The 11,557-nt window shown below is 34.7% G+C and overlaps 1 protein-coding gene across 1 annotated transcript; it reads left to right on the top strand.

Moving 5' to 3' along the window:
- Positions 1-818: 818 nt before the first annotated feature.
- On the top strand, positions 819-11,225 carry LOC116024792 (probable E3 ubiquitin-protein ligase ARI7). The gene is made up of 15 exons (XM_031265793.1): positions 819-1,004; positions 1,825-1,949; positions 2,111-2,216; positions 2,313-2,403; positions 4,533-4,705; positions 5,018-5,122; positions 5,206-5,294; positions 5,414-5,521; positions 5,924-6,014; positions 6,171-6,260; positions 8,436-8,483; positions 8,609-8,680; positions 9,273-9,372; positions 9,468-9,594; positions 10,511-11,225. The coding sequence occupies exons 1-15, from the start codon at positions 819-821 to the stop codon at positions 10,779-10,781; spliced, it is 1,782 nt and encodes a 593-aa protein (XP_031121653.1). The 3' UTR covers positions 10,782-11,225.
- Positions 11,226-11,557: the final 332 nt, after the last annotated feature.

Raw genomic sequence — 11,557 nt, 5'->3', positions numbered from 1 at the left:
TTTTTTTTTTTTTTGGGGGGGGGGGGGTTAATTTGTTGTGATTTATTTTTGTTAATTTGTTGTGATTTTTTTTCCTTTTAAAAAAATTATTTTGTTGTTCATTTGATGGAAAATGAACTAAACACACAAAAGACAATTTTTCAGAATACATCCAAACACGGAAAATGACGCTATTTTCTGGAAAATGACTTATTTTTCAGAAAATTTTTTCAAAAGTCATTTTCATGCTTTTCAACCACACCCTAAATTTAAATACAAATGGCCTTATCAAAGATCTTGTGTTTTAGTGACACTTGCAATCAAATTTAAATACAAATGGAATTTCTAGCATCTGGAAACATTATTAGCTCTTTGTACTTTATTAAGTTAAAAAAGTAGTTAATGAATAAGAAGTATTTTCCAAATGCAAGAAAATGCAAACCAACCTTTTACTATTTCTATTTCTCATCATCATCATCACGTACCCCACCATTCATCTCTCCTATTTAATCCGGCTTGCCTCAGATTCTCTCACTCCCCTGCAGACGAAACCACTTTTCTAAGAAAACCAAATCCAATACCAAAACCGAACTTCTTTCCCAAACCCTCCACCCGACCCAAAAGAGGCCAAGAATACGTGTGTGTATCTATCTGCGTGCATGTATCTATGCCTAATTATCAATTTTCGGCAGTTTAATCATTCATCCGTAAAATTTGTTCAAGTGTTCGATCGCTTCCAATCTGTGCTCTAATTTCTTCATGATCGCCGAGTTCGATCATCTTCGAGGCAAGCTGTGCTAGGGTTTCATTAGGGTTCTGGGTTTTCATTTCTGCTTCCGATGGAGTCCGATGACGATATGCACGACGCCAACGACCTCGAGTCCGTAGACGAGGACTTCTATAGCGATGGCGAAGGCTACGGATACGGGGATGGCGTCGGCGACAGCGATGCCGATTTAGCTGACTACGACTTTATGGGCAACGAGTCTGATGACTCTGATGAGCTCACTATCAGTCGTTCACAGGTACATGTCGTTTGCATTCTAAAGTTGCCAGACTTTTCCTTTCGAGCTAAGTGTGGATTATAATCAACTCAACTGAACTTTAATCTGAGCTTCCTTTCGCATGAATTTCGTGTACTTATAAAATAAAAGTGTGGACTACGGGTGAGTTTAATTGTCTTAAAATCCACAGGTTTTGAATTTCTTACCCGTTCATGATTGGGGTATCGGTATAATATTCATATGTGAAGGATCAAAAGATTAGAGAAGCATTTTTTTAATCAATTGATTTGTTTTTTGATGCATAATTAAATTGCTTTTGGCAATGTAGGATATGCATATAGGTTTCCCACAGTGACAATTCAACATTGTGTGAACTTGGATCCTCTTAGGTCAAGGGGCTAGGATTTAATTACACATTAACTAGTCATTTAGGTTTATGGCTTGGTTTAGATGGATGGTTAAGGAATTAAAGGTTTGAGAGGGGACTTGTTGCATCATTGTTTGTTTGGTGACTCGAGGCAAAATCTGTCAGACAATAGTATGTGAGTTGCTAGATGCTTGCCTGGCTGCTAGCAGCATTGCATACTTCATACTTGAGCAAATAGATTTTCAATTTTGTAAAGTTTCTATTGCTGATTGTTGGGGTTCGGCACTGAACTGGTAATTTTTATGAAGAAAACATATATAATATATTACTAACTTTGATGCATCATTTCTCTTATTGATAATTTGTATGAAAAGAAAATTAATTCCATATCTATTACGAACTTTGACACTCATTTTGCTTGTATTCATCCTCTTTTGAGTTTAAAACATGCTGATTTTATCTTTACATACCCAGAAAAATTACACTGTATTGAAAGAAGAAGACATACGCCAAAGACAAGAGGATGATATAAATAGAATTTCTGCTGTCCTTTCCATACCAAGGGAAGCAGCATGCATACTTTTACGCCGCTATAATTGGTAACTCAATTGCTCTTGGATGCTGTAATTTACAATTTTACATCTTTGGTGGTGTTGGGCGAAACTTGTACTATATTCAGTTGTGACTTTGATATGTTGAGCATAACTTGGAAATGTCACTACCGGTTAATAATACCATGGTGTTAACAATCATCTTTTAGGAGTGTGAACAAGGTGCACGAGGAATGGTTTGCTGATGAGGAAAGGGTCAGGAAAACTGTTGGCTTGTTGGATAAGTCTTTTCTTCAACCATCCAATGTTAAGGAAGTAAGTAATTGGCTTATATGACAGATTTTGTATTTCTTAAATCATTTGTCTTGGTATTATCTACTTTATGGTTGCATTAAAATGTTTTTTGGGTAGGTGGTGTGTGGCATATGCTTTGATAACTATCCTTCTCATGTGATGGTTTCTGCTGCATGCGGTCATCCCTTTTGTACTACTTGCTGGAGAGGTTAGTTTTCTTTAATTTTGTTTGAGATAACTTGTTTGTTACTTATTCCTGCTGTTCCTGCTCTCAAACTGAATGGTTTGTTTCTTCCATTTCAAGGATGTGCTCCTCATTCATATAATATTCTGCATGTCTCTATGTTGTTCGGTTATTATTTTCTCTTTGTTTCTTCCCTTTTCTATGTGTGTGTGAAAATTGTCTATATTTTTGTAAATGCATTTAGTGAGCTAATGGCCTATTGCCTACTAGCCTTCTATAACCATCTCAGGTTCTCACTTCTCACCACCTTTTGTTTTGTTTTTTGTTGTTTGTTTGTTTGTTTATTTATTATTATTATTTTTTGGTTTTGTTTTGTTTTGTTTTTTGTTTTTTTTAAGCCCTGGTAAGGTTCTTCACTTCTGTGTCCATAACTCACCATAGGCAACCTAACAATGAATTTTTCTTCTGAGTTGACAACTGAGTCTGTGATGACACCATTGAAGTTCACACAGCAAAGGAGCACCTTGGAGATGTTATTACTGCTATTGACTTGCAAAAGTATTACTCCTAACCGAGTAAATCCCAGAATCCGCTCGCAAGAGGAAGTTGCTACTGCTGACAAAGTAAAACCCATTTTGCTCTACATATGCAATTTGCCTCTGGGATTTTGTGACAATAACAGATGGAAAAATGACTAAAGAAAGATAACACAAGAAAAAGGAAAAAATGGAACAAAAGAGGTGTGGGACTTGAAAGAAACAAAACAGAGGAATTAACAGATTTCTAGTACAAATGTAGTACTACTTGCTGACACTATGGAATACTAGGCCCATTAATATCAAATGCTTTTCAGGATAAATTGGGAAAAATAGAAAGTGGTGGCTATTTTTGGAAAGTTGATGTTACTTTGGGACAGACAAAAATGGAAAATAGGATAGGTAAATGGGATAGTGAGTACTTTCTATTCAATGAGAGTACATAAAATTATTCCNCAAAAGAGGTGTGGGACTTGAAAGAAACAAAACAGAGGAATTAACAGATTTCTAGTACAAATGTAGTACTACTTGCTGACACTATGGAATACTAGGCCCATTAATATCAAATGCTTTTCAGGATAAATTGGGAAAAATAGAAAGTGGTGGCTATTTTTGGAAAGTTGATGTTACTTTGGGACAGACAAAAATGGAAAATAGGATAGGTAAATGGGATAGTGAGTACTTTCTATTCAATGAGAGTACATAAAATTATTCCAAAAAATAAAAGAACACAGTAAAAGTTTCTCAGGTCTTGATTTTGTAACTACTATTTGTTACTTGCATGATGACAATTTTGTGTCTGTACTTGCCAAAGTCAGTGCACTTACTATTTACTGTAATATTGTTATTTCAAGGTTATCATTATCATGTTCCTGCATATCTTAGAGTTACCCATTAATATCAAAGGCTTTTCAGGATAAAATTGGGAAAAATAGAAAGTGGTGGCTATTTTTGGAAAGTTGATGTTACTTTGGGACGGACAAAAATGGAAAATAGGATAGGTAAATGGGATAGAGTGAGTACTTTCTATTCAATGAGAGTACATAAAATTATTCCAAAAAATAAAAGAACACAGTAAAAGTTTCTCAGGTCTTGATTTTGTAACTACTATTTGTTACTTGCATGATGACAATTTTGTGTCTGTACTTGCCAAAGTCAGTGCACTTACTATTTACTGTAATATTGTTATTTCAAGGTTATCATTATCATGTTCCTGCATATCTTAGAGTTACCCATTAATATCAAAGGCTTTTCAGGATAAAATTGGGAAAAATAGAAAGTGGTGGCTATTTTTGGAAAGTTGATGTTACTTTGGGACGGACAAAAATGGAAAATAGGATAGGTAAATGGGATAGAGTGAGTACTTTCTATTCAATGAGAGTACATAAAATTATTCCAAAAAATAAAAGAACACAGTAAAAGTTTCTCAGGTCTTGATTTTGTAACTACTATTTGTTACTTGCATGATGACAATTTTGTGTCTGTACTTGCCAAAGTCAGTCCACTTACTATTTACTGTAATATTGTTATTTCAAGGTTATCATTATCATGTTCCTGCATATCTTAGAGTTAGAGCTGAAAAATAATGTTAATTATTTTTTGTGTTTGCTCTGCCAGCTTATATTAGCACATCCATCAATGATGGCCCTGGGTGCTTAGTGCTAAGATGTCCTGACCCATCATGTGGTGCTGCTATTGGTCAAGATATGATTGATAAGTTGGCATCTGACGAAGATAAGAAGAAGTATTACCGTTACCTACTCAGGTCTTATATAGAAGATAACAGAAAGGTGAGCATAACTTGGAATGGTTAGCTACTTGTTCTTCAATTAATCTTGAGTGCAAGTACTCGTGTGCTTTGGGCGTAATCAAGTTATGGAAAGCATCTAGAGGATTCACATTGAACATGAACTAAATGTACTGTGTGGAAATCATTTTAATTGCACCAACATTTGCACAAATATCTGGGCTTTTTTCATCTTATGAAGGTGGTGCATGGCAAAATTTCCTTTGAATGCATTTATCATTGCCTTCCTTGGTTTAAGGGTTAGTCTATTCATTTAATGCCTGTCTATAAGTTAATTCTTTACTTGTTTCTGCAGACAAAGTGGTGTCCTGCCCCTGGTTGTGATGGAGCAATTGAATATGTTCTTGGAAGTGGGAGCTATGATGTCACATGCAGTTGTGCTTACAGTTTTTGTTGGAACGTGAGGGTTCTTTCCTGGTTTTTAAATTTTGGTGTTTTGATCATAGGCTCATTTTGCTTATTACTATGAGCTGACCCTGGCAGTGTACGGAGGAAGCCCACCGGCCCGTAGACTGCGAGACTGTTGCCAAATGGATTTTGAAAAATAGTGCTGAGTCTGAAAACATGAATTGGTAAAGCCAGTCACTTGCTCAACTTTTCACTGTGGTCATTTCTGTGGCCATGAAAACTTGAATCAAGCGTTGATTCTTATGATTTTGAAAAGCCTAACACTTGTGTGTCTGGATCTCAGGATTTTGGCCAATTCGAAACCCTGTCCAAAGTGCAAGCGACCAATTGAAAAAAACCAAGGCTGTATGCACATGACATGTACACCACCTTGTAAATTTGAGTTTTGCTGGTAAGGATTTCAACCTGTGTCTTTAACTGTGTGAACTAAAATCTGTTCGGCTAGAAGTTTATTTCAATTCCCTTCCTACTCTCATTCACTTCTTGGTCTCAAGGCATTTTTCCCTTGCCCTCACCATTATTATTATTATTATTATTATTATTATTATTATTATTATTATTACTATTACTATTATTATTAATTATTTTGAGTAGAGGGGGAAGCAATTGGAATACTTAAAATCCATGAATATTGTTTTTCAAATGAGTGTTTTAAATTGTTCCATGTTGGTTCTGTAGGTAGATCCATAGACCTTTGTGGATTACAAGCTCATGCTAATGACACCTTATTTTATATAATATATTCTAAGTTATTAGTGTTGCAGTTCCTTAATGGTGTTGTTTCATGCCACAGGCTATGTCTTGGTGCATGGTCAGATCATGGAGAAAGGACAGGTGGATTTTATGCATGCAACCGTTATGAAGCAGCAAAGCAGGAGGGACTGGTAAAGTCAATATTATGCTGTTTGTTAATTTTTGCACTGTATCTCATTTCTACCCTTTCTGTGTGGTAAATAATTGGTATTAAACAAGTAGGTGATGATTTATTTATCTGTATATGACTATATGTTTTTTGGTGTATGCCAATTTTATGCATATAGTATGATGAAGCTGAGAGGAGGAGAGAGATGGCCAAAAATTCTTTGGAAAGATACACTCATTATTATGAGCGATGGGCTACAAACCAATCGGTATGTTCAATGATACTCTCTATTATATTACCTGCAGGGCATAGAACTGCAGAAACGTTATAGCAATCACAACTTTATTTGGATTTGTATATTATTATGAAGACTATAACTTTGGGAATATTTGTTTATTTGTGTTCATGTAATATTTTCACCAAAAGTTCAGTTATCAATAAAAGAGTAAATATTGTTATTGCTGGTGGTGGAACTTAGGAGGAGGCTGGACAGCTTGCAAAAATGTTTTAACACCTAAATGGTCACCTAATTATCATTAAGCACTATCCATCTTGAAATAATTCTTGTGGCCTAACTTGTAAGTTGCAGCGTCAAAAGGTTCTACTCAAGTTGCTAGAGTAGGTTGAAAATCATATTGTTCACAATTCCAACATGGAATGTTTTGGAGAGAGAATTGTTTGAAGCACCCAATTGATTTGGGAAGGCATACAAATTCTAATTCTTGGGGGTAATGTATACCCCAGAGATTAGAAGGAAGTGGGAGGGAGTACTTGCACCTAGATTTGCTAACATCATATACACGAGTAAATGTATCATGCGTCCTAACATGAACAATATCCATTTCAGGACACAAGGTATACCCCAGAAATTAGAAAGGGGGTGGGGGGTGGACTCGGTACTTGCACCTAGCTTAACATCATATGCAATAGTACTGCTAAAAACTAGTGCAATGTATCTTATTTAGGAAGTTGGAATCTTGTATTCTTGCGTCACATGTCTTAGTGCTGCTCTAAACTTGGGTTATAGGATATAAGATCTTTATTTATTTTTTTTCCTTTTGGAGATGGACCATTATTTTGCAATTATACATCAGTGTGCCATGTTTTGTTTGATTTGGAAGTCACCTTCGTGGTTGTCAATTCTATTTACCAATGCAAATTACATTATATCTACTGTACTTTCTTCCCCATTTGAGTGTTTGTAGCTTGTCTCTTTTTGTAATCTGTACCTTGAAGTATGAAACTATGAACCATTGAAATTAGTTCACTGAACAATTTAGGGGGGTGTATTCAATCACGACTTTCATGAACTTTTAAATACTTTTAAAGTGATGGATTTTAATTGACTTTTGTAGAGTTTTTGTAAACTTTCCTAGAATCTTTTAAACTTTTATAAACTTTGTAAGAGTTTATAAATATCCATAGAACAAACATTTATAGACTTTTAAAAACTTTTTCATATTAAAAAGTTTACAAAGTCATTAAAACTCTAAATTGAATACACCCTCACAAACATTCCATAAGTTCTATTAATATATTATCTATAAATTAGTGCATTGTAAAAATAAAAAAAAAATACTGATGTCATAAAAATAGAGTATATTATTCATAAAGAAAATATAATCAATTTTTATAAATATAACCAATAAAAATATTTCTTGAACTAATTAAACAACTAATGCTGAACCAATAAATATCTCTTAAAAAATTCAACTTAATACAATATATATATATATATATATATATATATATATATGTGTATATATATATATAAATTAATAATTAATAAACATACAATTATATAAAATTTTAAATTAAAAAATTTGCTGCAACCAGCAGCAACTTGCTGCTGGTTGTAGCAAATATGTTTGCTGCGAATAGCAGTAGCTTCCTGCTGTTCGCATAAATCTGTTGCGAACGCAGCAATTTTTTTGGCTGTGATCGTAGCCATTATTTTGTTGCGATGGCAACAAAAAATTTGCTTGAATATAAAAAAAATAAAATTTATGAAAGATTTGAAACGTACCGTAAAATTGATGAAAAATTTGCCTAGTTTAGATAGAGGAAAAAAAGTCTGTAGAGAATGTTGAAAAGTTTGGGGTTGGAGGGTTGGATTTCATCTATTTATATTAATGAACAGAAAGTCTATAGAAATCCTATTCTGATAGAGTTTGTGAAAGTCAGTAACTTTTTGAATACCAGTAGACTTTTAATAACTCTATAAAAGTCTGAATCGAATACATGTATACTTTTAAAGAGTTTTGAAAAGTTTGAATTGAATACAGGTAGACTTTTAAAGAGTTTATAAAAGTCTAAATTGAATACCACCAAACTTTTAAAGTTGATAAAAGTACTTAAAAGTTCATGAAAGTCGTGATTGAATACACCCCCCTTAGTGCCCAGCTCATCTGAGTTTTTAAAATGCATGGTCTTTCAATTGCAGTCAAGGCAAAAAGCGCAGTCAGATTTACTTCAAATGCAAGCTGTACATGTAAGTGGAGCCGTACTTCAGGGCCAAAAAACAGAAAATTGATTTATTGCCAGTCTTTTATCAATTTTTTTTTCTTGTTACATAATTTATAATAAACTTCTTTTTTACTTGTGCTCTCTGTGCAGCTTGAGAAGCTTAGTGAAACACAATGCCAACCTGAGTCACAATTGAAATTTATTATTGAAGCCTGGCAACAGGTAAGCTTTGCAGTCAAATATATAAGGAATTCTTACAAACCCCTGAATTAATTTGCTTCAGGGGATTACCCAACTCAAATTTCGAAGCCCCAAAATTTCTAGTTAATTGATTTTCAAATTTCAACCTCACAATTGGCATTCATTATTCCATGAGCATATTGAGAGTTTCTCAGAATCCATTGCTTAGTTCATCTGATATATTCAGTGTCAGTTATCAACAATCTGTTTCTAATATTGATGTTTAACTGGTGGGTTTCTTCAACTTCAATATTAACTAATTCTGAGCTCTTTCTTCAACTTCAATTGCTTAATTGGATTGCTATTTGTAACTTGGTCTTCAATTTGTGATGGACATGTTGCCATAATTTAATCTATTAAGACAACAAATCCTAGAGTCCTCACAAAAATGAAGATTAAGAATTTGGACATTACAATGTTGTCTTCACTGTTGGCTTCAAATGTGAAATGCCTATTATCTGTATTCAAGTAATCTGTGGCTATTGTATATTTGTATTGGAATATCAAAATCAAGTACTCTTGGCTTTTTGGTCATGGAATGTGGAATATGCAGTGATCCTTCTACATTTTTCAGATAGTTGAATGCAGGAGAGTGCTAAAGTGGACATATGCATATGGATTCTATCTTCCTGAGACTGAGCAAGCAAAAAGGCAGTTCTTCGAGTACTTGCAAGGTAATTCATTCCCTTCTGTCCTTTTAATGTATACAAAGCATATCTTGATTCTGTTTTGATGTGATAATGTATGCCACATTTGGTCTTCCATGCAGGTGAGGCTGAGGCTGGTCTAGAGAGGCTTCATCAGTGTGCTGAAAAGGAACTCCAGAGTTATCTTAGTGCAGAAGGTCCTTCCAAGGATTTTAATGATTTCCGTACAAAGCTTGCTGGTCTGACAAGGTTTGTTTTCATTTCATTTATCATTATTATTATTTTGGAGGGAGGGGGAGGGGGGTTCTGTATGGAGATGTGAATTATTATGGTATTTTCTATTGGCTTATATGACATTTATAACTGAAAAAGTAATTTGCATTTAGCAACCTCAATTTTTAACCAATTTATACTTAACAACATACATTTCTACATGCAATAAAAAAGCAACATCTGCCGCCTTTATTTTAGAAACAGTGCAACTTCTGGTGGAATTTCGCACCGAAAAAGTGTACTCATAAAAACCCCAAACTCTTTCTTTCTCTGTGAAGCTGATACATCTCTTAATGGTTAGGGGTTTGCTTTCGATTTAAACATGCAGAATTCTGCTTGATTCAACAGTGCAACCATGCAAATAGAATTCTATTTGACATGAAAGGGGAACATGGAGAGCATTTTGGGGTGGACAGAGTGGGAAATAACCATCATTTGCTTTTTTTTTTTTTTTTGAAATAACATCCTTGTCGAAACACATGATAAATTGAATGCTAATAACATCCTTGTCTGCTTGATGTTGGACATCTCGTCTTGATTAACACTTAGAGCATCCCCATTTGTGGATTTTGCTCTAGTTTTTGTAGGCCAACAAATGGGGCAAATGGTTTTTTCCATGTTTTTTCTCCTGCAAGACCCAAGTTTTTTGTGGGTCCCGCAGGAGAGAGAAATGGAAGAATAATACTCCATTTCTGCGCGTTTGGTGCACATCCAGCGCCCAGCAGGCAGCAGCGTTCAGCTGTTTTTGTTTTTTTTTTTTTTAAATAATTGTTTTCAGATTTTGTTTTTCCTTTATTTTTTCACCTCCCTCCCATTTTCCTAGTCATACCTGCAAAAAAACTTAACAATTGAGGATGCTCTAATGTGTGTTTGATTAATAAATATAAAACAGTGTGACTCGCAATTACTTTGAGAACTTGGTAAGGGCATTGGAAAATGGTCTATCAGATGTGGACTCACAAGGAGCAAGTAGTAAGACAACGAGCTCAAAAAATGTAGCTGGGAGCAGCAAGGGGAAAGGAGGAGGTCGAGGAAAAGGTTCCTCGCGGGTAGGAGGTTCAAGCAAAACTACAGATGATTCAGGTGGTTGGGCCTGTGATCAGTGCACCTATATAAACTCCAAGTCTGCACTTGCCTGTCAAATGTGCCACCATCGACGATGATAATGGTGTGCACTGGTGTTTTGTGATAATCTCATCGATAAATAGAGGATGAAGCTGTTGATGGAAAGCAAATGCAGAAATGAACCATAAATTGAAGTAGGTGCATGAACAACATGGATTATATTGAAGGGGCATCTTGTTTGTGGTTTTACTGTAAATAGTTTGTGGGAGTTAATGAAAGTCATCGGGTTGGCCTGAGGGATAAATGCAAATTTACTCGTTTGTCTTATGTTAAGTTTTAGGTATTCGGGTCCTTGATATGTATAATGATGTATGGACTCTGGATTTTCTCTCGCTCTCCCTTTCTCTAAACCATTGTTTCTGGAACTGCGCAGCCTGGTGGAAAGTTCCCATCTCTGTAGCTATAAATACAAAGACCTTAAAAGGGGGACATACTGTTTTGTGTTTGCCAAGTACTTGTGGATAAGTTGCTTGATCTATTTATTTATTGTCTGCCGCCACTTACAAAGGCAAATTATTGTGTGAACCATAGTTCACATAGTTGGGTGGACCATGAATATAAAATGCATTTTTATTATATATACTTTTTATTTATAGTTTTCATAGTTTTGTGGACCATGGTCCATGCAATAATGATTGACTTACAAATAGGTGGACTTGACGTTCAAGTTTCAAATGAAAATATTACATGGACTCAAATTTTACTCCATGATCCAAACTCTCTCTATTTCTTGAAAAAATTACTCACATTGCTTATAATTCTTGTCACAGTAGGGAGTTTGAGTAGAAAAACAAATTTATTCTTTTACTTTAAA

Source organism: Ipomoea triloba, chromosome 1 (assembly GCF_003576645.1).
Source record: "Ipomoea triloba cultivar NCNSP0323 chromosome 1, ASM357664v1".
Taxonomy (NCBI): domain Eukaryota; kingdom Viridiplantae; phylum Streptophyta; class Magnoliopsida; order Solanales; family Convolvulaceae; genus Ipomoea; species Ipomoea triloba.
This window is presented reverse-complemented; position numbering and strand designations above follow the sequence as displayed.

Coding starts and splice junctions, on each gene's coding strand:
- LOC116024792 (XM_031265793.1), top strand. CDS start 819: ATGGAGTCCGATGACGATATGCACGACGCCAACGACCTCGAGTCCGTA. Junction 1,950..2,110: donor CTTTTACGCCGCTATAATTG/GTAACTCAATTG, acceptor ATCATCTTTTAG/GAGTGTGAACAAGGTGCACG. Junction 6,015..6,170: donor CAGCAAAGCAGGAGGGACTG/GTAAAGTCAATA, acceptor TTATGCATATAG/TATGATGAAGCTGAGAGGAG.